We start from the raw sequence: 25,311 nt of genomic DNA on the forward strand, positions 1-25,311 counted from the left end.
GGTTTCTGTTACGAGGATTTCACTTGATCCTTGGCCCTTGCTAGCTTTTTATCGATTTGTTTGGTGGCAAACATTTTAATTCATCATTGCAGAGTGTTCCTCGAAAAATATGCTGGAAAACAAAAATTCGGTACTTTGACTCTAGGTCTAGGTGGCAAACAACCGTCTTATCAAAGCTCAAGGTACTTCTTCACTCGCATACCCTAACTGCATGGACGAGTCGGTTTCATTTTTCATTAAAACTTAAGTTGATGATGGCATTCGGTTCGTTTACATGTAGGCTCCATGTGCATCAAATTTGAGCTCCTCAAAGTAGCTCTCCAAAACAATACCTTGAGCGAGGAAATCCTTGGCAAATCGAATAGACCACATTAAAATCTTTGGGATAACACTATAGGCAACAGTCTTGCAAACAATCAGCTGGAAGGAGAGATTCCTTTGATGCATGGTTCCTAGTTGAATTTGTATTTTGTATGTCCTTTTCATGGCCACTAATGCAAATGATCCAACAGGTAACTTGCCAATCTTCTTAAATTCTCTGAAGCGGAAAGTTATTTAGGGGGAAGTGCCCCCCCGGATTCATTCGGCCAGCTGATAAAACTAGACCTTTTAGGATTGTGTTCACATAGGTTGTACCTGGTCAGGTACGGTCCCTCCGTCCAAAGTCTTACAATCTCTCCTTTTATCGAAGTCTTAGGACCCGACTAGTAACTCTACCCCGGGTAAAAACTAGTGTTTGGTGAAAGCAAATCTTATTTAGGGATCGAAAACGATCAAAACAATGTTTAGGAGAGAGAGAGAGAGAGAGAGAGAGTGTGTGTGTGCGCGCTTGCGAGAGCACGCAGACCAACAAACTCAAGCAGCAATGGATATTAGAACAAATAAAAAATCGATTCCACAACATTCATTTTCCTTTCGAAGACAGGCTTTGCCGCTTTACTTAAATACAGAGACAAGAGTTCATATTAGTAAAGCGAAGATGACTGTTGAGTGTTGGATACTATAAAAAGATTCCATAAGTTATAACATTCATTTTCCTTTCAAAGACAGGCTTTGCTTCAATATAGAGACAGCTGTTCGCAAGAGTAGAGTGAAGATGACTATTACATATTGTGTTCCCACCTCAACTCATTCGGGTTTTTTCTCCAACCAGCAATGACAAGGCGCACCTTAACTTTCAAGGCCAAAATATCAGGAGTCGCTTGTGAACAAACAATAACCCACTTCCAGGATAGAGTGAAGTTATTTCAAGGTCGCATATTAGTAACCATGTTTTACGGTCCAACTTTGGCCATTTGGCATGCTGCAGTTCTAGAGCCAGTTTGGTGCCATCTTGCTTGGCATTGACTTCGAGGACGCGTCATCTGAAACCTTGGCAAGTGAACGATACTGCAATTTTACACTCTCTGCATTGTCCAATGTCTTCACAACATACCTATGGATGAGTTTTGCGTCAGCAATAAAAAGGAAACTTAGTCTTTGTATTTTTGATCCCGACAAAGAAGTACAACACAAGCAGTCTTCTAGTAAGTACACTTTGTCCCGATCTTGTTTCTATCTTAGAATATATCAATCAAATGACATTAATGATGCATCTTTGCCTGTGTTCACTCAAGCCTTTATGCTCGAAGCTACTGAATGTTCCGAGGATCCATTGACAGGCAAAGAGAAGGATATCCAATGTAATGAAAGATATCATAACCACCCCCTCCCCCTCCGTTTTAAATCCTTGGCATTAAGATTCATACAAATGTTGCACCAACATATATATTTTATCTAATATTTCAAGCCCTAAAATATGCAACAAAGGGAAGTGAAAGAGAAGTAGAAAAATGCCTAACCATCCATTCAAGCATTGTGTTGTTACAATAGCCTCACGTCCAACAAAACGCAGCGGCGTCCTCTTGTTCCCCTGATCCATCTTCCCTCCAATTATTATTTTCACAAAATTACTGAACAAGAATTACAGAAAAGCTTCATCCTTTTCTTTTCATGAGAAATCACCTTTATGATGACCCTGTCTGTCACTGCAAATGGAAACTGAACACCTCTACCCCTTGGAGTATCCATGAGAGTTGAATCACCATAAACTCCCTTGTCCTACAATAAATAAAGAAATAACACAGGCTTGAAAGGAAATTTCAAATTGTAAGTGGCGTACACACACTCTCTCGCTCTGTCTCTCTCTCTCAAAATCACACATGCACTATCACTATGTCTTCAAGAAGCATGGGATGTAACAAAGCTTGAGGCTTAAAAAGATTAACCTGGTCAAGCCTTTCTCTTCTTCTTTTTGATGAGCGATAAAACTGCAATTCTTCTTCCCGAAGGAATGCCTGCACAGCAGCTCGCAGAGCTGAACATGTAAAGCCAATGGAAACAAAGGAATAAAATAATCAGAAGAGGAAAGATGTTAGCACTCAAGACTTGACTTAAAAAATATTGTTCTTTTTATATCCTTGGTTTGAGCTGTAACTGTTACTGCTCCAAATCTCCATTTTTGGACCCTACAAACAGTAAGCCTGTCAATATCAATTCATAAGGAAATAGTGGCCTCCTGAGTTTGGAATCTTTTTTTCCGTCCTTTTCAGTTCATCATACATCATCTTCTGTCATATTTCATATTACAGTGTAAATTCCAGAAACATCAATCACCTCTCCTCTGGAGGTTCTAGCAGCAAGTCCAGACATCTAAAGTAACATCTACTACAAACTTTTCACGTTGTACCACAACAGAGATAGTTGTTCTTGTTGACCAGATAAAGGTGTCCAGCATGATAGATAGCCTTGGAAGCATGAAACAGATGTTGCCCTTGCAATTAAGTCAGATATGCATAATTAAGTCCCAACAGCACGAGAAATGCTCTGTTTGAGGATTTGTAACAATGCTTCAAGTTGACGCAAAAGAAAAAAGGCTACAGATCAATAAAAACTTTTAAGGAATAGATTGTGTAATCTTCTGTGACGAAATTTATACTCACAAAGATTTGGAGCTATTGAGTCTCCTGAAATTGACTGAGAACAAGTGGAGCAAGCCTTCTGAAGATACGTCATAAGAAATAATCAAAATACTATTTGATAACCATAACTAGAAGAAATGGCTATTAATACTTGCGAAAAAAAAATCCAAATCAAGGAACTGGTTGACCATTTTTGTTTTTTTTATAAGTAAGAAGACAATTTTATTAATATGAACGAAATGGGTGAAGCCCATGTACACGGAACATATGCAAAAGAAAACAACTAAACACATTCTAGAAAACAGAAAATGACAACAAAAAGTCGATTAAGCACTAAAGCAGAAAACCATTGCAGTAAAGAGTACACAAAAAAATTCCAGATTTCCACAAAGTTGCACTCCTTATCATTAAAACACCTCTCAATCCTTTCCAACCAAATGCACCACTTAAGACACAAAGGAACCATCTTCCACACTGCAACCACTTGAGAGCTACCATATAACCTGTTCCAACACGCAAGAAGATCCACCACTCTCAAAGGCATCACCCAAGCTAACCCAACTCTGCTAAAAGCTCCATCCCATGAGGCCTTAGCGACCTCACAATGCAACAATAAGTGATCCACCGATTCCCCATGCTTCTTGCACATGAAACACCATTCCATAACAATAAGACCACGCTTCCTCAAATTATACATTGTCAAAAGGCTCCCAAGTGAGGCTGCCTATAAAAAAAAAGCAACTTTGGAAGGCACGTGAATCTTCCAAATGCACTTCCAAGGAAAAGAGGGGCTATGCTGAACAGTCAACACCTTGTAATATGAATGAACCATGAACTTTTTACTTCCCATAGGCTTCCACAACATCTTATCTCTCTCATAACCCCTTATTCCCTGGGAATATAAGAAGCTGAAAAAATCTGAAACATCATCAAGTTCCTCACACCATAATCCCCCCTAACCTCCTTAGAGCACCAACCCCCCCAATCACACCCTTATTTTCAATCAATCACCTCCCTCCATAACGACTCCCCTTCCGATTGATATCTCCACAACCATTTCCCCAACAAAGCCTTATTGAACAATTGCAAATTACGAACCCCAAAATTAATTAACCACAAAAATAAAGTATGAAACAGCAAACCAAAAAGGATGTTTGAACATCACATATACTGAAGATGAAGCAATTATTATTTTTTTTTCTTTTTTGATGTGGAATCTCTCACCAAGATAGACTCACCCCTAGGGAATAAACCCCAATTTTTTTTTTTTTTTTTGATAAGTTAAAGAGATTTTATTGATCTAGGCAAAGCCCGAGTACACAAGGAGTATACAAGAAAGAGCCTAATTACAAACTACGCACTATGGAAAGTAGCATAAAAGTCATTAAAACTCATTCCATTCAATACAATAGAAGAATCCCAAAGCAACAATGTATGAAAGAAAAAGGCCCTAAAACCATCCGTAGAATCCCAAATACACAGTCCCACCAACCAGTACCATGTACCAAGTAACCCTAGGAAACTCCTAGCGCAGATTGAACCACAGATATCCGAACTTACAGCTCATCCCAAGTCCACCCTTTGACCACTAGCATGTACCTTGACGGGTCGAAGATGAAGATATTTATTGCTTATACAGAAACACCATAAGAAAAAGTACCCAGGAAACATGGCTCGAAGTGGTCAAGATGCAAAGCGGATAAATGATTGGATAATCAAATAAGCCAACCTTGCACAGTATCATAGTATGCTCTGAGGAAGTAATATGCATTTTCTCACGTGTAGATCTCTCAGCTCAATGATTTTGCAAGCAAATAAATGATTAATGAAACACTAATATGATGTGCAATCACACTCAAATGAATTTCAGAGCCAAAACTACCATTCAGGTAAATTTTAATTAATGCCAGAAATTATGTAAACTTTCAATAATGTTATACAAATGATAATTCGGAATTCCAAAAGGAATTTTCTAAGAACTCACCGTTCTGGTAACATGCTGCATTCCACCACCACCAAAGGAATGTCCACAAGGTAATATCATTGCATCATCCATGAGAGCTCCTCTGATTGCCAAAAAGTAAGTTTGAAGTATCAGTTACAATTACAATCCTTTACGGGTCACTTCAAAACTGGGCAAAAGATATGTTTACGAAAAAAGAAAAAGAAAAACACATGCATACTCTCACACACAGGGACATAGCTGAATTCAAATGTGCATAGAATTTAGCCATGTGCCTACCATTACACTTTTAAGCATATAATGACAATAATTTAATCCCTGGGAATAGTTTTGAATGCCCAATTGAACATGCCTCAATAGATGATTGATACACCTGTGTTCAACACAAGCTACCACCAAAATAATCTCTTGTTTAAAATCATACATAATGGCATTTCCTACGGATGGACGCAAAATAACATTTACAAAAGATTTTTCCATATGAAGACAATTTAGCTTGACAGTCGAGTCACAAAGAAAGCCAACATCTCTAGGCGTGAGCCACATTAAACTGATGGTTAAGCAGTACCTTAAGTCAAGAATCATGAATGCCATTGCATGAACACTAATCGAATATCAGCTAAAACTGACATTCCAGAAAATAGCCTATAAGATAAAATATAGAGAAGCACCAAAAAACAGCACATGATCGCTCAAACAAACGAGCTTACGTTATGGGATCGGAGAGGATTTCCCTTAGAGACTCTTTGGACTCGGTTGAAATGAAAACATCCTTTCTCCCACTAAACCCGCCACTGTTGTCCAAAACTACAACTGTGTCCTTGTGCCCAGAAGCAGAAGCAGAAGCAGCAACAGCAGTAGACCCCTCCGTAGCCTGCAAATACTGAGAATAATACAACTCCCCATGATCAGGTTCCGCAATCGTTACCGCATCCTGGTAACCCCCGAGCCTGAGGCTTCCCAGCTGATGGTGATGATCCTCGCTCGTCGCGTCATTAGCCGACTGACTCACGCTCCCGTCCTTCAACAACACCTCTCTACTACTAGTCGACCCTACTGGGAACCCAAATTACAGTCTGAAAAGAAAACCGAAAAAAAAAGGAAAAAAAAAAAAAGTTCCAAATTTGGAAAGAAAAAGATTGAATTTCCGAGAAATATTACCCAAAGTGGAATGATGGTACTTGGCTTTCCCATTTTCCATCTTGTCCGTTCCACCATGCACACTGCCACAGCCATTGGAGGTATTCGCATGGATATTTCTATCGATCTTGTAGCCAGTGCTGTTGTTGTTAGTGCCGCTTTCTTCATGACCACCGACAAGTCTTTCAACTTCAACATTGCCATCTTCTTCGTCTTCGTCTTCGTCTTCGTCGTCGGATTCGTCGGGGCTGGGCGTGGTGGCGGTGCCATTGGCATTCCAGTCGCTGCGGCGGAAGTGGGCACCTTGGTGAGGCGAAAAGAAAAGCTTGTCGTCGACGAAGCCGGTGAGGTTTTGTGTCTTGAGGTCCGGGTGATCGGGGAGGCGGCGCTGGGTGGCGGAGCAATTGAAGCGCAGGGGCAAAGCTTCGTCTTGGAAGACCATGTGGTGAGGGTGGGAGGGCCCCATCCCTATATCTTCAGAGGACATTCGCGGTGAAATTGAAATGAAAAACCCGTTTGTTGATTTGGGGAATTGGAAATGGAAATATGGGCATTTGCGAGGGTAAAGGGTCCTCCTCCTGGGGTTTTTACATTTTGCATCATGCGGGCGGGATTTGATCCCATCTTACATTTTCCTTTGGATAACATACTGTTTCAGTTTGTTTGAAAAGCATGCCGATTTAAAAAAAAAAAAAAAAAAAAAAAAACATGCATGAGACCGACTTGTTTGTTTGGAGATTGATTGGAATCGGATGGCTCCGAACATAAATTTTATATGTTATTCGATTTAATTTTTGATCGAAGAATTGAGGGCTCTGGAGCCCCAACCCCGAAGGAAGGACTGGACTGAGTTTTAGTTGCAGAAAATCTAAAATGAAGGAAGGTTTTGTATGGGCTTCTGGGTGTTCAGTTTGAAAGTAAGCTGCGGCCCAAACAAAACCCCAATCAACTAAAAAAGAGACAATGTTGCGGCCCGAAGCTTAACCCCAACCCAACTAAAAAGGGAACCTCCCGAGTTTCTCTTTATTTTCATTCCTTTGTTTGTTTTATTTATTTATTTATTATTATTATTATTATTATCATAGGACGGACACGGGACATAGACAGGAACACGCATACGATCTAAAAAGAAGAAAAAAATTGAGAGAGAGAGAGAGAAAGAGAGAGGAAAATGATTGGAATGATTAGGGTAAGAAATTAATAGATAAGAATTCAACATACATAGTATAATTAGATGAGTAGGTGAGGTTGAAGTGGTTTGCCCTTAATTTGCATTTCAACTCTTAACAAAAATCATATATTGCTCTCAGATCTCGAATCGCCAATGCGCTTAACAAAAGTCTAGAGGTATCATAAAAGCAACCACCCAACACATAAACAATCTGCTACCAATGCTGTCCACTGCATTCCCATCACTTTCCCTTTTGTCTCCCATACTGCTTTCTTTATGCCTTTTTTTTTTTTTAAATATTTTTTCTCTCTATGATAATCTCAATGAACCCACACACCCTTCAATACCTTTTTTGCTTGCTTTCCTATTTGTAAATTAGTTAAAATGTAAAGCACAGATTTTGCTTTCAGAGCTCGAGTCTTCAATGCCTCTTCTACTTGTAGACATTGTGATTGACAGAATAAGATTAGTATATTGGACGCAACGGATACCATAAAATCAAGCACTTGACAAAAGAGTAGGTATTTCTCTGTGTCATTAATTTTCAAAGATGGAAGGATAAAGGGATATATTCCATTCTTAAAAGAAAATTAAGGATATCAAGGAACCATGTGCTGGTTGATGATGGCAATGTCAATCTATTAGGTTCCATTGGGGCCAACACCATTTATGCGACTAATAGCTAACTGCCCTACGGACAACTCATTGCTTATAATAATCTTATGCACATGGCTACCATAATTTTTATTCTTCGAGTCCACCCCCACATCACCTTGTCATAAAAGGGTGTTTTTAATGCAGATGATTTCTTTCGAGGTGCGCCACAAGCAGGACAAAATGAGATGAGACCATTGGTGTCAAAAAACAGGCAGCTAAGCCCTTATTGGACAATGAAATAAACAAAGAACGCACTTAAAAAGAAAGTTTGAGATTTAGAACAAGTGAGGACGTGGCTCACCAAATATATATAAATAAAAGAAAGACGGAGACTGCTTCTATTCCGACAGCATCATGGCGTCTCAGATATTCTTTCTCCATGCCTTCAACATCGCTATTTGGGGCATTGGCTCTTTATTTGCCTTTCTCTTTTCCCATCGTGGTTATTCGGTACTTTATAGATTATTTGCTTCAAAGTGGGTGCCATGAATCTTCAAGTCCTCATAAGTCACTTTTTGACTTATTTTAACACATCACCATTTGCTATATACTATAACTTAGGAAGTGTGTATTTCATATAAAAAAAAAAAAAAAACACTTGGAACTTGGAAGTGTGTCGGACCATTCTTCATTTTGGACGGGAAAAGTCTTATTCAACCCTTATCATGATGCGAGCACTCCCAATGAATTTTTTATTTTATCTTTTAAAATATATTATTAAATTTCATTTTTTCAATTTTATATACTGATTTTTATAATACATTATATATCAACTTATCTATTTTTTCTTCATATCATTTTAATATTATATCTTTTAATATTTTATGAGAAAAAACGTACAATAAAAGAAATTAATTTTAGAGAAAAAATACAAAAAAAGATAAAAAAACAAATAAAAATATGTTTACATTTGTGTATAGTTACTTCTACATCTAGCGGCAATACTATACATAAATGTGTACACAAATGTAAAATAGAAATAAAATGAAGTATAAGTTAGATGCACGTCTTAAACCATTTTTCTTTAAATTTTACGTAACAATGAGTTTTACAAAACCATTATGAGTGCTCTTACCAGTGAAACTGCGCTTAGCACCATTCTCGATTTAATCCAACAAACCATAACCCGCAGCACAATGGTTGTATTGTTCCAGACCCAAATGTTCAATTTCCTCGTAAAATTGTCACATCAGTCCGTACCACTCGCAGCCTCAACGATCGACATAGCCGGCAACAATACATGGTTTGGCTACAACAAGACAGTGATAGTGAGTGCAGCTGACGATATTATGAATTATGAGTTCCATTCTCTCTCTGCCTAATAAACTGAATTGAAAGACTATGCCCTGCTGCTAAAATCAGTGCTCCTAACTAATCGACAGCATTCAAGATAACAAAGATTAATAACGGGGCTACAACATTCATTAGAAAACCAAATCGGGGCCCGGTGAAAAGGAATCCGGTAACCTGGCTATTACATTGAACCAAACATTAACAGGAGACAAACATGAAATCCAAAAAAAAAGGTGGGGGGAGAAAGAAATCTTCACTACTCAAATATTTCTTCTCTGTTAAATTAAGAAAACCGGATTCTTCTTCGCCGGATAACCCATTTTTAATCTCTTCTTCGAATCATCTCTCCCAAGATCAGCCAAACTCATTCCAACTCCTCTTGACCTTCTGAAGGGCATATGATCAACTCCAATATATTAACTACCTCGGCCATGTCTGGCCGGTTTGATGGCACTTGCGATGTGCATATCAATGCTAGCTTCATTACAGGAATTGCCTCCTCAGCTGGGAAGTTACCCCGGAGCCTCTCATCAACACATTCCTCCACCCTGCCTTCTTCCAATGCTCCTCTGACCATGTCACAGAGCACCACAACATCATCTTCCATGTACTCCACAGGCCTCTTGCCAGTTACCACCTCTAGAACTAAAACTCCAAACCCATACACATCGCACTTTTCAGTTATCTTTACGGTTCTACAGGAAAATTCTGGTGCCATGTACCCTAGAGCACTCTGAATTTTGCTGCTCAAAACATAACGGTCAAGCATTGGCAACAATCTTGCCAGGCCAAAATCACCGACTTTAGGTTCACCTGTGCTGTCAATAAGGACATTGCTTGATTTTATGTTGTAATGAATTATGTTCAATTGGTGCAAGTAAGCCAAGCTTTTCGCCGTCCCAAGTATAATGTTGAACCTCTCGTTCCATGAGAGGAAGTTTCCACCTACTCCTTCATGGAGATGTTTATATAAATTACCGCCAGAGATGAATTCATATATGAGGAGCTGCAATGATGGAGTCCAGTAATAACCTTCAAGTGCAACAAGATTAGGGTGCCGCACTTTCCCCAGTTTCTTAACCTCTCGTTCAAAGTCGTCTTGAGACTTGACAAGACTTGAGACAGTGAGCTTCTTGATTGCAACTGCATGCCCATCTCGAATAACAGTCTGGTAGACTGCTCCAAACCCACCACGACCAAGCTCACAGTCCTTGTTGAGCAAAGCATGTGCGCCAGTGCTGAAGTCCGGGTCACCAGAAAACATGACAAGCTTGCCAGAATTGGCATCTGTAGTGGGAGAATGGCTGAAATCATCACCAGCAGAAAATGCGAGGGCTGCTGCAGATCTAGATGTGGACGACCTAACATGAAGATTAAGTACAGTGATTGAAATAACACCAATGATGATGACTGCAGCAGCTCCAATGGCTATGAGTGCAGAAACACTGAGGATAATTCTTTTGTGACGAAGATTTGGAGGCAATGAACCAGAAGTAGAATCAGAAGAAGAGTTAGGATTGAGGACAATGGGTTTTGGAAGGACTGTAGGGCAAGACTTATTCGCCACAGATCCACAGAGAGATGGATTTCCAGTGACAGAGAAAGGGGAGATGGTGTTGAAAAAGCCACCAGCAGGTAGTTCACCTTGGAGATTATTGTGAGAAATATTGAAGGATAGAAGGTGAGGAAGATTGGCCAACTGCCTGGGCAGGCCTCCAGAAAGGTTGTTAAAAGACAAGTCCACGTTTCTCAGGTTGGTAAGTTGGGCTATCGCTGCAGGTATAAGGCCACTGAGTCTGTTATGAGATACAATGCTGCACGATTCAAACAAAATGGAAAAACATAAACAAAATTAGAAATAGAATGATATAAAAAATCATTACGAAATAAGCATTATCTATATCAGCCCACGGACATTTTTTTTGGATTTAAAGGCGGAGGCCCCTCCAATTAGAGGATTGCCTTAAAAATTTTGGCGTATGCCACCATCTGTGGAACTCCCAAAAAAATAAAAATAAAAATAAAAAACTTTCACAATCTTCGCTCTAATGTTTCAGAAAACAGCATCAAAATCTGACTACGTACCATAGGGGGTTCTAAGTGTATCACAAATACTCTTAAAACAATAGAATAACTGAACAGGAATGGGAGGACACCATTGAAGGTTTAAAAGCAGAACAGAAGCTAGTTCAGCTATCACTGAGGACACCATTTTCCCCTGCAAAAGGGTTACCGAATCTAAAGGATGGCACTTGCAATTACAACTTCTTTCTAAGAATAATCGGATATATAGCTAAACTCTTACACAAGCAGAGTCCATGTCATAACCACACCCGCTAAAAGAACAAGGAGAAATCATACATGAAACACAGAAAACAGCAAAGACAACTTACAAGGTTGTAAGAGAAGAACAGTTCTCGATTGAAGCTGGAATTTTCCCCGATATAAAGTTCTTGTCCAGCCTTAATTCATACAAAGAAACAACTCCTCCAATTTCCAGAGGGATGCTTCCATTCAGCCGATTATTGCTCAAATCGAGAACATCCAGGGTCTTCAACTCCCCAATCGTCGCTGGAATAGGACCAACAAGAAAGTTCTTAGATAGGTTCAGGAACTGTAAGCGGCTCAAAACGCCTAATGAAGATGCTATTCCCCCAGAAAAAGCATTGTGGGACAAATCCAAGATTTCAAGCCGTCCAGGTGAGCTCCCCAACGACGAAGATAAATGACTGCTCACGCTCCCACCTAATTCATTCTTTGAAATCGAAACTTCTTGCAACTCCGATTTGAAAATCCACGTGGGAAGATCACCCGTCAACGAATTACGGCTGAGATCTAACGCCACAAGGTTTGCACAATCAGCCATTGACCCTGGCAAGCTTCCGGTAAATCGATTAGCCGACAAGTTCAAGGCTTTCAATGACTGGAGGTTTCCTATTGAACTTGGAAGTTGGCCAGAAAATCCATTGGCCGAAAGGTCCAAAATTTCAAGACTTTTCATTTCACCAATACTGTCCGGAACCTCACCAGCAAATGAGTTCTTGCACAGATTAAGATAGTTACACAAAGAAAGCTTCCGCAATGTATCTGGAAGGCTCCCAGAAAACAAATTTTCGCTAAGATCAATGGACCTCAGCAGCAAACAACTTCCAATGCCATTTGGGACCATCCCAGAAAACCGATTCTTGCTCAGGTTAATTGCTCTCAAGTTATTCAAGCCTTGGATCACCTCTGGGAGCTCACCCACAAGAGAATTATCCGACAAATCGAGGGATCGAAGCCCATTTAAAGACCAAATCCCAAACGGTAACGACCCCGAAAACTGATTAGACGACAAATTAACCGACGCAAGAGTGGAACATGAGCTCAAACTATCCGATATCTTCCCTGAAAACTTGTTCTTGGCCAAAGATATTACTCTAAGAGACCCACATTGCCGAAAGAATTCCTCTGGTATAGCTCCTGAGAGACTGTTGTCACTTAAATCGAGCACTCGAAGGTTGTCAACCCGTGCAATACTGGAGCTTATGCTTCCGGTTAAATTGTTCCTCGCCAACGATAGCTTGCGGAGAAACTGCAGCTGGAGAAGACCTCTGCCCATCCGACCCGAAAGGGAGAAGCCATCGAGGTTGAGCTCGGAGACCCTGTTGGATCTGGGGTTGCATTTGATGCCAACCCAGTTACAAGGGCTATCGTCATCTTCGTTCCAAGATACAAGCTTTCCCTTTGGGTCTAGGATATCGGCCTTGAACACAATCAGCCCCAGCACATCGTCGTTCAGAGACGGATTCAGGGATCTCACGCGAACTGGGCCGATAGTCACCAGCACCAACACAAACATTCCGATTAGCTGGCTTTTCATTTTCAATAAAGCTCGCATTGTGCCCGCTACTTCAGCATACTCGGAGACCCAAGAAAGTAATGTGAAACTGGTGCCGACGACGCAGAACACTGACGCGGAAGAGCCAGAAATCGTTGACAGCGAGCTTTCAAACCCTCATATATACTCAGAACAAACAGAAAAAGAATAAGACAGAAAGATCAACACTTTCCAACGGCTAGATTTAGCGTTCAGGAAAAACAAGAAGGATCAAGAATAAACTAAGAGATACCAGAAACCAGTGGCATTGGCAAAATGAGAAATACCTATGACGCAAAAGTAACCGAAATAATAGGCAAGATAGCTGAGAAGGTAAAGAGTGCAAAACCCTAGAAATTTGTTCTCAAAGCAAGAATTCTTGAGCTTTAAAAAAACAGAGATTTAATCAAACAGAGACGCCGGGAGGTTTCAATATGAGAAAAGTTAGGCCGGAGAATGGAGAGGTTGGGCGAAAAGTCGGACAGGGAATTGAGTAAAATGGAGTGAAGATTCTATGGTTAATTCTTCGGGAAATGGTGTATCGACGAACACTTACCTGGGGGCGAACAGGTACCTAGGTGTCGACTGTTCAAGGGGAAGGGAGAGCCGGAGAAAGGTCTTTTTTTTGGAGGGGGGTGGGGGGTGGGGGGAGTTGGTCTTTCGTGCAGCGTAATTAGTGCGAGCAGGGAGAGGAGAGAGAATTAATAGTTGGTCTTCGATTAAAGGCGAAAGTGCAGCGAGGGAGCCTGGAGGTAGCTGAGTGGCTCTCCCTCTCTGTTAAATCCTTTTTTTTTTTTTGAATGAATCTGAGCCCCGAGTGGCTGTTTATGATACAGTAAAGTAACGTATTGTTCTCTTGAATCATTTATATTTGTTCGTTTAAATAAAAAAAATCATTAGTATAATTAATAGGGTTAGGGCATATAGCAACTTTAAGATACAACCTTTCATCTCTTTTTTTATTATTATATATTAATTTAGTAATATTCATTAGTTATTAAATTGTTTTATTAAATAAAGAAATTTAAAAATTAATGAAAAATAGTCAGTGGCTCCTCTTCACCCCTAGCATGTAATGAAGTTATTCAGTCAAGGCCTGTAGTTGTTACTAGTGAAAGCTCTTTTTAAAAAATTAAATTATGACTCTTTTTATAATTAATTTATAACTTATAATATTGATTTTATAAGAATAGTATAATTATAATTGTATAATTGCTTTTTAGATGTAATTTCTTTAATTTAGGTCGATGGCATGGTCTACCTATTGCTGGTGCCCTGCTTTTTAGTAATCCACGTGACGGCGGAGCGAACTTTGATATCACCCCTCGTTATCGCTGGAAATTGCGATTTTGACATTTAGCAATATTTTTTATTTTTTGTTGTTGTGCGTTGCTTTGCTACAGTAAGAAAGATATGAAGAAGGAAAATGCTTCATCGAGATTTGTTCCGAGAGTATTTTTTTAAGAGTAATGCTACGTACAGTTATTTTTGTGTATTTTCTGTGCACTCTACTGATATAATTGGCTGGATTAATTTTTTTTTAATATCCAACCAATCATATCATTGGAGTGTACAAAAGAGTGCGCGAAAGTGACTGCACATAGAATTTTTATTTTTTTAAATGTTCAGTGAATGTAGATATAAAAGAGACTGTGGCAGGGTGAGGAAATAGGAATGTTTTGAAAAAAATATCCCACGCGAATTTAACGTAAGTAGCCCAATAAAGTTGTAATAAATCAATGGCTAATTCAAAAGAAAAATGGTTGCTGGTTGAATTAAGTAAAATTATCAAGAAATGGGAATTAGCAAGCACTAAGCAGAGGGAAGGTAGTTGGGATGGATGGATATAATATATATATATATATTATTGTTGATAAAAGAAGAGATCGAAAAGCAAAAGTAATAAAGGATGGAAAGTGGGTGGGCAGGCTGCAGCTAGGGTAGGTAAGTGTAATAAAAATAAAGGTAAAGAGGGCGCAGGAGATGGATGGATGGATGATGCCATATATGATCGACGGTGCAAATGCCAGAGGGTGTGGCACTTGGGACAACTCAGACCTCTTATTTAGCTACCATTTCTTAAATTCCTTTGGATGATCTGAACTCTCGCCCATTCCCTCAATGCTTTCTTTCTTAAATGCGTGCTGCTTTTTATATAATTAGACCCTTTTACATTCTCCAACCTGGGCGGGCTAACATTCTCCAACCTGGGCGGGCTATCTGTAAATAAAGAATTTGGCTCTCTTTCTGTATCATTTTTTTGCGATTGTGGCTGGTTATATTAATTTATTTAATATATAATCAATTATTTTAATAAAATATATAAAAAATATATATATAAATAATTGTACATAAAGTTTTTAATATAAATATAAATAATACTACCTACATATAGATATCAATATACACACCCACCACACAGCAGGAGCTGTGGAATGTGATATACAGAGTCCAGCTTCTATTTCTCAAAAACACAACCTTCAAATTTATGCCTGTTAAATAGCGTTACTGGGCAGCCGTACACATGCATATAACAACGTGTTCCTATCTTCTTGTTTGATAATGAATCAAGTTTTGTTAAAAGTTAAATTTTCCATCACTGTCTGTGTGAGTGCAATGACTACCCTTTCATAGTTCATACATATATATATATATAAAACGACTAAGATAGTGAATATTATTTATTATAAGCCAACTGGTTTCTGATAGTCCATGAGAATTTGGCAAATCCTGCATCTTTATAGATACCCAATTATTAATATTATGGCTGCGCGGGACTGGTCGGAGCCCGTAAAGTTTAGGGCACCAATATTCTTTTTTGTCTTAATGCATGGTGTTACATGGTTTGACATTTTATGACAAATTTGGGACTTACTGCACAATCAGAGGAATCATTAGTTACAGAATTTTGGACGTAGAATCAAGTTTGTATTAGAGCTAGCAGCTGCCACCTGAGGGCAACTCACCTCACGCTAACTAATTAATACAAATATTTAAGTTTAGTTTAGGTAACTCAACTCTAGAACTTTTATATTAAACTTAACGGGTTGTAAATCAATCAAACTCGAATTTTACAGCCAACAAACAGTGGCAAATTAAGGCTAACAGGAAAGTACCGAAACTGCCCGACTGGAAGTCAAATAAGCACTGTGCCTAATGGAAAAAGTATAGGTAGGGGCATATGTTGGTTAAACAGTTGCGAATTCCAAAGAAAGAAAGAAAGGGAAAGGGAATCCCTGACAGACAGGTGCGACTATTGGCTCCCAAATTCTAATATTCACTCATTTAAAAATAAAAGATAAAAAATAAAAAACAATTGTTTGCTTTACTTTTGTTCTCTACTCCCGAAGGTAGAATAAATACAGACAATAAAACGACGCGGCCTACCATGCGTGCTTTGTTTTTAGCTGTGTTGCGCCCGAGATCGAGCATTTGCACAGTTTCGGCCAAATTCTCTTCTTTACAGTGGGGACTGACTGGGACGGATAGATCATGGTTCCTTAATAAATAATAAAATATTTTTCGAAATAACTGCATGTATTTCCGTAATCACATCTCTAGTTCATTGATATTGGACTCGGCTTGCTCAGTGAAGCCCCAACGTCAAATGGGGACTGCTACACACGGGTAATGATCAATGGCCTATACGCAAATTTATGATGTTTTTGTTTTGGGCTTGAATTGGTGGTCTTATTTCAAACACACGGCGTTCGAATATGAGTTTTGAAGTTTCTATCTTAAATTAAAGTTCATGAACTGGGTCATTTGGGTTTGAGTGGACTGGGTCATTTCTTTTCAAAAAAAAAAAAAAAATGAACTGGGTCATTTGGGTTTGAGTGGACCATTTAGTAATTCTTAATCTTAAGTGCTTTTGTTGGTCTTATTCAAATGAAGATTACTCATATCTTGTAGTAATCTGTAGGGAGTTTTGACTAAGAAACCTTATTTACCTGACCTCAAAACTTTCATTTTCCTACTTTTGTATTCCTTTTCCATGTGTTTTCACTGGATTTTTCATCTACTGTTTATTGATGAAAAGTTATCGAACTTGTGCGTGTTATCTGGAAATATATTTCCATGCATGATTATACCTTTTCAATTATAATATTTAATCTAACACCCCGGCCTAGCTAGCTAATATTATAAGGGATATATATTTTATGGGTAATTTTATTGGGCATAGATTAAGTTTAATAGGTCATATTGGATAAGTTTAATTAGACCCATAGGCCCAAGAGTGTATTATGAGGCTTGTTAAGGTTTAGTAGATGATTTTAGGATAATATTAATATGCCAATATTTTAGAAGCCTAATTAAAGTTTTATTGGATAAATTTAAATAGGTCACAGGTCTAAGAGTTTATTTGGATAATTAAAGGTGGCCTAACCCATTTATTAGGCCCATATAATGCCTAAGAAAAACCCTAAGACCATGAGCATTCCATCTCAACCTTCTTCCTCTGGCCTTAAGCCTCATTCCCCTTACCCTGACTTGTGGGCCGATTATGCTTTAGTTGTTGGGCCTCCATGGCCCAAACTTACTTGAAAATCCATCAAAAAATTATAACACATCTTTATTGGGTTAGGCTAACACACTAATAAACCGGCTGGCTCTACAAATCCAACACAATTAACCATTGATTGTATGGAAAAACTAAGAATGTGATGAAAACAAATTAAGGAAAAGATGCAGTGCTATTAATTTCCACAAAAAAATATTCATTACCAAGCTGTTTGATATCTTCAAATATAATTAACTTCATAAAAATGTATGGTTAATTCTAACATTGATCTGTTTATATTTTTTTATATATAAAGATCACGCTCTATAGAAATTCTTGGTAAGACATGCAACACAAAGTTGGCAAAATTGGTATCTCTAGTAAAAACAGATCATAGATCATACAACCAGTCCTACAAATTAAGTGCAAGACGTAAGGCTTACGTGCCCCGGGCATGGGATCCTTTGAATCGTGACCATAGCGGCAGGGTATGTAATCTTTCTTGTCCAAATGCCTGGTCATGACCCATGGCGTAGGGTAAAGGGTCGATTAACCAGTTTGTTGTGGTAATATACATGGAAATAATCTGACTTATAATCGTTCTCTTTTTTTCTTTTTTCTTTTTTGAAATAAACTTATAATCCTTCAATGGAACGTACGTGTGTACAAGTTGTCAGACTCATCATCTAATAATTAATTTAATTATGGGCATGGCTTCAACCTCAGAAAATTCTTCCAGGATTGAGCTGCTAGCTAGGAAAGTAATTTGGATTCAATGGGTGCGAGGTCTTCCATTGGACTCGAGGGTAAAAGTTTGAAAACCTGTGCTGACCATGACTAGGTCATCGATCTTTTCCAAATTTTCCTCTCTACGCCGTGTAGAAGGGCCACCAAAAGGCTACATTAAGTACTCCATCCATGCTTTTAATTAATTAAATTTCCAAAGACCATACTGTATATATATATATATATATGTGCTTCTGTGTGTCCAAAAATTCTAATTAGAGGCAATATTTATTAGCTAAACAAACTTTTCTACAAATCGAGAAATGTCCATGGAGGAGATAGTATCTCTAATCCTTCTTGGGTGTAAGCTAGCTAGAGAACTTGAATCAAACCTACCAAACTTGGCCGACCAGCCCAACCTGCTCTCAAAGTCCTGTGATGAGGTCATAAAGGTTTTCCGAACCGCAAAGGAGCGCCTGTACATGACTCGAGGCAGTAATAGTACTTCTGCACATCCCGGGCACATGACGTTATTCCATGAGCCACAGGAATCACTAGTACATGAGCAGCCTCGGATCGAATTAGCAAGTTTGGAGCAATGGCTAAGGTCTAGTTGCACCCAAGCAATGGACATTATTCAGATGCAACTTCAAGCTGATCATCAAAGGATCGATATGCAGGACTCCAGTTCCAAAGTCATTAATGTTGCTGGTTTGGGTACTGGAGGATCAGATCGGGTCGAAAGCTCTGCACCATCTAGGAGCATAGGAGGGGAGCTTCACCCCCTTCACGCTTCAGATTCTGGCATCGCTTCATCCTCGCAAAGACAGCGGAGGAGGTACTGAGAAATTTAAACTCGGTAAAGTTTACTTATTTGACGAATTAATTTATTTCACTCATATACAATATTGAAACCTAACTAGCTAGGTCAGTAATGTTACATTTCGTTTTGAACTTAATTTTTGGGTGACATGACTTGTGTTTAATTCTCTCGGAATCATCATTCTCCCAGCTAGCCCGGCCTGAACCGCCGGATCATGTCCACGCACTGTAAATTATATTTTGTTCTCTTCCATTGAAGCTATATATATATATATATATATATAGTTATATTGGTTCGTTAATAACCAGGAAGGATGATGGGGAGAGACGGACGGTGATCAAGGTGGCAGCACCTCGGATTGGAAATACCGAGATTCCACCTGAGGATGTCTTCACTTGGAGAAAATACGGCCAGAAAGAGATACTTGGGTCAAGATTCCCAAGGTAAGACTGAAATTATTTCTCTCGCTCTAAGCAAGTGACAGGAAAATCAGGTTAATTAACTAGCCAGATTCAAGAATATATACATATCTATCTATATATATATATATATAATCTTATTTGACGGTGTCAATTCTTTAATTTCATGGTAGCGTTTAGTTTCTCTCTCTTTGATTATAAGACTTCTTGATCTTCATGCTAGCTTTTATACATAAATATCTCTCTCTCTCTCTCTCGGACTTTGACCAGATCAACGCATACTCTAGAATGCGTATGATCGGTAGTTATTTGAGACTTTCAATTCAAAGCAAGCGCATGATCGGTCAATGTGCAATGTCATAGAAATGATCAAAGGTCTCTTAATTCTAAAAATCGCTAACATCATCATGAGTACTGTCAACGTCTAAAATTATTCAAGGTTTTACTTGTATTACTAGTCTTTTTAGACTTTAATCGAACCGCGTATAATACGATTGCAACAAAACATTGACGAGGTCTGTGTACTGAAAACGATATGTTTTGATTCAATATTGGCAAACGACCGTATGATCTATATATGAAATCCGCAAAATATCAAAATCGCGTCATTAATTTCGTTGAAAAATATATATTATTTTATCTTTTGTTAGTTATATATATAATTAATTAAGGTACTGTCTTGCATGTTAATATACGAGTTACTATGTTTTTGTTAAAGAGGGAGTTTTTTTTTTTTTTTTTTCCTTTGATCACATCATGTGATCACCTTTTAATTATAATAATTAGCGACAAATACTAATTATATTTTTGTCGACACCTCAAGTATTTTTTTTTTTTTTTAACAGGAAATTTTAAAGGTAAAAAACCTAGCTTTCCGCCAAGCGACACACACATATTAGTACCATATTAAAGATCAAAATATTCTTTTAAAAAAACTTCAGCACAATTGTCTGTCATGCAATTGTTTATATATAGGATTTGATCGGCTTGATGTTTGAGTAAAATCTTATTTTCCATATATATATATATATATATTAATTGTATAATCGATGCGATCCTTAATTATATATATCTTATCTCTAACAAAGAGAATATAATCTTCATCAGGAGTTACTATAGGTGCACCCACCAAAAGCTATACCAGTGTCCAGCGAAGAAGCAAGTCCAGAGGTTCGATGATGATCCCTACATGTATGAAGTTATGTACCGAGGTGATCACACTTGCCACATGTCGTCCACCGCGCCATCACTTCCACCACCACCACCGGTTGACATTACTGATAATGATCATGATGAGATCATGGCCCAAATTATAAATGTCCAACCTCCTCAAGAGTCCAGTTCAGTTCCTTCAAGCAGATCATGGCTCTCAACGGAGTACTTGATCAGCCTAAGAGCTGGAGGAGGGATGGTTGTCAGTGGTGCGGGTCCATCTACCACGCGAAGTGGTAAAGAAGTTGCCTTAGAATACCCGGTTACAGATATGGCGGATGCAATGTTTAATTCTGGCAGTAGTAGCAGCAACAGCATGGATTTTCTCTTCCATTCCAACGAATTAAACAAAGGGCAGCAAGGGGACAAAGGAAAGAACACAGTCGACTGACGGGACGTGTTTTTTTTTCCCTGAAATTAACTGCACCTTAACAAAAAATAAAGACAAATATAATAATTTTGAAACTTCACCGGCCATTAACATTTGTCAATTTCATTTATGCATGTGCCGACCAAATTTTGTAAGTTGTAAGTGTATTTGTTAAATATCATACGTAGTGAGGTGATTCGCACCTAATTAATAGCTATTGATAGGAAGAGGTGGAAGCGGTATGGTTCATATATGCAAGTACACCTGCCGCGGCAACAGCATCTTGATACTGTAATAATTATACTGTAATACTGCTAAGTTTAAGGGCTTGTTTAATTAGTGAGGTGATCTCTTATACTTCATCATTATTTATTATTATTTATTATTTTTTACTATTATTTATTATTATCATGTAAAATTCTAGCTCAATCAGACCATAGACAACTCCAAACAGAGCGTTTGGTTGAAGCTGGACGAGCTCCCCTGTTTTTTTGTTGTTTCTTCCTCTCACTAATATCTCACACGGTTTTTCTCCCTACTAACTCAGAAGCACCACTTACATTTAAAACTTAATTAAACTGGACCTAAACCCTCTCTCCATGTGGACTTAATGGTCCCATATAGGCCATACTCCATATAAGAGGGAACTCAACACAATAAATCTCTCATTTCCTGATTATGTGGGGGGACTCACCATTCCAGTGATTGAGCAACAAGACTCGAGCTTCTCCCTTATTACAATCTTCATTAATATATCAGAACCATTATCATTTATGTGAATTTTTTTTCTAGTTCTAACAATACACAGAGACAACCCACTTTATCTTATGTTCGTCTTCCATGGCTTCTGCATAAAACTCAAGCTCTCTCTCGTCAGTCATTAACACATGCTTGTCTACTCATTTGTAGAATACCAAGTGGAAGGATGTTGGTCTCTGGTAGACCTCCTGAGTGGAACATCTGGTAACATATCTGGTTCTGGCAATTGATCAAGAGTCTCATTCGATAAGGGAGCATCTGCAGCACTTGGACTCTGTTGGTCATCTTGAATAGCATTAAGAGTGAAAAGTTAAACCGGAAAACCGGCCCAGACAGGACCGATTTTGATTTTTGACTTTTTGGGACCGGACCGGTTTATAAAATATATATAAATTAATTTTTAATATTAAATAAAATATTAAATATATAATTTTATATATAATATATAATTATATATGAAATTTTTATATACTACAATTTATAACATAAAATTTTAATTTTAAATATGAACATTTGCTTAATTATATGTTATGATTATATGTTATTAATATACAATATATATATATATCAATTACATTTTATGCCCTAATAAATTCTCAACATATTTCTTTTGATAAATACATAATATATTAGTAATACTAATATACATTAGTATATTAATTACATTTTACTTTAATTAATTAGTATATATTAGAAAATTACATTTTTTTTTAATGACATTAGCACTTGATTAAAACCGAAAAAATGAATCGAACCGAACTGAAAGTACCAGTTTAGGAGGATAATGAGTTCAAAATTGGTTCTTGAAAATGCCAAACCAATGTATACCGTTCGGTCCAAGAATTTGTACAAAATTGAACCGAACTAGACCAATTACACTCCTAAATAGCATGTTCAACCTATGCTAGCAAATTTGTTAATGGCACCGAATCCAAGTTAATTGAACCATCATTGCACTGAAACACTGCTTTATCTGCATTCTCAATATCTTGTATGGTTTGATCTTCAATAAATACAACATCTCGACTTCTCACTAGTTTCTCGTCAACTAGATCATATAATCTGTACCCGGACTCATCCAGACCATAACCTAGAAAGGTACATTGTCGAGTCTTCACATCGAGCTTAGACCTCTCATCTTTGGGAATATGCACAAATGCTTTACATCCAAAGACACATAAATGATCATAGGTAATATCCTTACCAGTCCAAACTTTGTTTGGTACATTAAACTGAAGTGGAACACATGGTGTGATATTAAAAATATGTACAACTGTACTCAAAGCCTCACCCCAAAAAGATCTCAACAATTGTGCTTGTGAAAGCAAACATGTCACTCTCTCAATCAGTGTTCTCTTCATCCTCTCAGCTAAACCAGTCAACAAATGAGTCTTTAGAGGTGTTTTTTGATGCTGAATACCTTATTATCTGCAATAATCATCAAATGGGTCTGAATACTCTCTCTCTCGTTATTAGTTCGGGTGCACTTCAGCTTCTTTTTAGTCTGCCTCTCAACTAAGGCCTGAAACTGTTTAAACATTTACAATACTTGATCTTTTCTTTCCAAGGTATAGACCCACGACTTTCTTAAATGATCATCTATGAAAGTCACAAAATACAAGGAGTCGCAAAGTGTTATTATCTTCATAGGACCACAAACATTTGAATGAACTAGATCAAGTATACATGACTTTCTTGAAGGTGGAGAAATTTTGAAGTAAACTCCATTCTGCTTCCCTGCCAAACAGTAAGTACATTTTTTCAAAAGTGCATTCTTCATTCCAAGCAGAAAATTATTTTTAGCCAATATTGCTAAGCCTTTCTCACTCATGTGGGCAAGTCTCTTATGCCATAATTATATTGTGAGATTATTTTCCATAACATTAATAATGCTATTGGAGAGCCTTGCCTATAGTATGTATAGAGTTGAAACCTTCTTTCCTTGAGCTATAAATTATAGCACACCTTGTAAGCTTCCATTGCCCATTATAAAAAGTGTTGCAATATCCTTCATCATCAATTTTATTTGTTGAAATCAAGTTCAAATGGATATTAGGAATATGCTTTCCAACTCTAAGAACGAGAACAGTGCATTATTCGTTTCCAGGAACATATCTCTAATGCCAATAATTTTAGCCAAACCACAATTGTCCATCTTTACTGTATCAAAGTCATCAGGTACATAGTTTATGAAGAAATCATTTCAGCGTGTAGTATGAATAGAGGCACCAATATCAATCACCTAGCTAGTTTTATGAGAAGCAATGTTTGAACATCATTATCATCATAAACAATGAAGAAGTCTTTAGTAGTAGTGGTGGCAACTTGATCATCATTATTTTCATCATTGTTCTTCTCATTCTCTTTCTCCTTGTATTCTCTCTTCAATCTTCTGCAATATTTCTTAATATGTCCCTTCATGCCATAATGATAGAACTCAACATTAGTAAACTTGTTTGATTTGCTTCTACCCTTATCTCTGTTCTTCGAACCTCTACTTTTACTCCTCCCTCTCTTTTCTGTAACCAAGACCTCTGACTACAAAGAGGAACCTTGTGATTTTTTTCTCATCTCTTCATTCAAAACATTGCTTTTCACCAAATCCATATTGATTATACCATCTAGGCTTGAGTTAGATAATGAAATTCTAAATGTCTCCCAAGGGTTTGGTAATGTACCAAGCAAACACAATCCCTATACCTCATTGTCAAATTTGATACCCATTCAAGCCAACTGATTAATTATTCTTTGGAATGTGTTCAAGTGATCTGTCAATGGAGTTCCATCTTGGTATCTTAGAGTCATCAAATGATTGATCAAATATATCTTATTATTTTCAATCTTCTATAATTGTTCAAGTTTATTCCTAAGTGTATGTGCAAGTGTCTCCCCGCTAATATGGTTTAAAACATTATCATTTACCCATTGCTTGATGTATCCACAAACTTTGCAATGTTGCAAAGTCCATTCTTCATCGGATTTATTTTCAGGCTTCTCAAAAGCAAACATTGGTAAATGAAATTGTTTCACAAATAAAATGTTATCCATTTTTCCTTTTCAAGTATGATAATTAGAACCATTCAAAGTAACCATTCTACTCAGATTAGCTTTCATTATTCAACACAAAGTAGTCAACGGTTATGACCCCGCTTTGGTACCATTTTGTTTGGGAGAAATCTAAATAGCGGAAATAATTATCTCTCACTTTGTGTAAATTTGTTAGAAATTAATTGAGTAGAGAGCAATATAAAGCAAAATCATATACACACAGAGCCAATGATTTTTTACATGGAAAACCCTTTAATGCAAAGGGAACAACCACGAGACCTAGTCCAATTAAAGCTTCCACTATCAATAATGATGTGTACACAAATTTTCTCTCTACATAGCACTAGAGGCATACAATCAACAATGATCTAAAAAAAAACACTTTCTTGGCAACCAAACAGTGTGATTAG

The 25,311-nt window shown here is 37.7% G+C and overlaps 3 protein-coding genes across 5 annotated transcripts; 1 reads left to right on the forward strand and 2 right to left on the reverse strand.

Annotated features, from left to right (window-relative positions):
- Window positions 1-872: 872 nt before the first annotated feature.
- On the reverse strand, window positions 873-6,774 carry LOC122292811 (U-box domain-containing protein 62-like). Of its 3 annotated transcripts, none has more exons than XM_043101343.1 (8): window positions 6,085-6,774; window positions 5,634-5,976; window positions 4,945-5,026; window positions 2,982-3,039; window positions 2,268-2,356; window positions 2,005-2,100; window positions 1,842-1,921; window positions 873-1,435 (listed from the first exon to the last, which is right to left on the reverse strand). In XM_043101343.1, the coding sequence occupies exons 1-8, from the start codon at window positions 6,548-6,550 to the stop codon at window positions 1,312-1,314; spliced, it is 1,338 nt and encodes a 445-aa protein (XP_042957277.1). In that variant the 5' UTR covers window positions 6,551-6,774; the 3' UTR covers window positions 873-1,311. The 3 variants fall into 3 exon arrangements, with proteins under 3 accessions (XP_042957277.1, XP_042957271.1, XP_042957286.1); XM_043101337.1 differs by having other exon boundaries at window positions 5,634-5,979; window positions 6,085-6,772; XM_043101352.1 differs by having other exon boundaries at window positions 1,842-1,912; window positions 5,634-5,979; window positions 6,085-6,771.
- Window positions 6,775-9,289: 2,515 nt separating this feature from the next.
- LOC122292828 (probable LRR receptor-like serine/threonine-protein kinase IRK) lies at window positions 9,290-13,831 on the reverse strand. The gene is made up of 2 exons (XM_043101364.1): window positions 11,578-13,831; window positions 9,290-10,998 (listed from the first exon to the last, which is right to left on the reverse strand). The coding sequence occupies exons 1-2, from the start codon at window positions 13,062-13,064 to the stop codon at window positions 9,549-9,551; spliced, it is 2,937 nt and encodes a 978-aa protein (XP_042957298.1). The 5' UTR covers window positions 13,065-13,831; the 3' UTR covers window positions 9,290-9,548.
- Window positions 13,832-18,513: 4,682 nt separating this feature from the next.
- Window positions 18,514-21,435, forward strand: LOC122303832 (WRKY transcription factor 55). The gene is made up of 3 exons (XM_043115808.1): window positions 18,514-19,108; window positions 19,402-19,536; window positions 20,620-21,435. The coding sequence occupies exons 1-3, from the start codon at window positions 18,594-18,596 to the stop codon at window positions 21,113-21,115; spliced, it is 1,146 nt and encodes a 381-aa protein (XP_042971742.1). The 5' UTR covers window positions 18,514-18,593; the 3' UTR covers window positions 21,116-21,435.
- The last annotated feature ends 3,876 nt before the right edge of the window (window positions 21,436-25,311 follow it).

This window comes from Carya illinoinensis, chromosome 1, assembly GCF_018687715.1.
Source record: "Carya illinoinensis cultivar Pawnee chromosome 1, C.illinoinensisPawnee_v1, whole genome shotgun sequence".
Lineage (NCBI taxonomy): Eukaryota > Viridiplantae > Streptophyta > Magnoliopsida > Fagales > Juglandaceae > Carya > Carya illinoinensis.

Bases quoted from the DNA above. Each gene is read 5' to 3' on its own strand.
- LOC122292828 (XM_043101364.1), bottom strand. From the start codon at position 13,064: ATGCGAGCTTTATTGAAAATGAAAAGCCAGCTAATCGGAATGTTTGTG. The intron at 10,999-11,577 runs GTAAGTTGTCTT...TGAATCGTGCAG, and splicing joins TGTTCTTCTCTTACAACCTT to CATTGTATCTCATAACAGAC.
- LOC122292811 (XM_043101337.1), bottom strand. From the start codon at position 6,550: ATGTCCTCTGAAGATATAGGGATGGGGCCCTCCCACCCTCACCACATG. The intron at 5,027-5,633 runs GTAAGCTCGTTT...TTTGGCAATCAG, and splicing joins ATCCTCTCCGATCCCATAAC to AGGAGCTCTCATGGATGATG. The intron at 2,101-2,267 runs GTTAATCTTTTT...TATTTATTGTAG, and splicing joins GAAGAGAAAGGCTTGACCAG to GACAAGGGAGTTTATGGTGA.
- LOC122303832 (XM_043115808.1), top strand. From the start codon at position 18,594: ATGTCCATGGAGGAGATAGTATCTCTAATCCTTCTTGGGTGTAAGCTA. The intron at 19,109-19,401 runs GTACTGAGAAAT...GTTAATAACCAG, and splicing joins TCGCAAAGACAGCGGAGGAG to GAAGGATGATGGGGAGAGAC. The intron at 19,537-20,619 runs GTAAGACTGAAA...AATCTTCATCAG, and splicing joins CTTGGGTCAAGATTCCCAAG to GAGTTACTATAGGTGCACCC.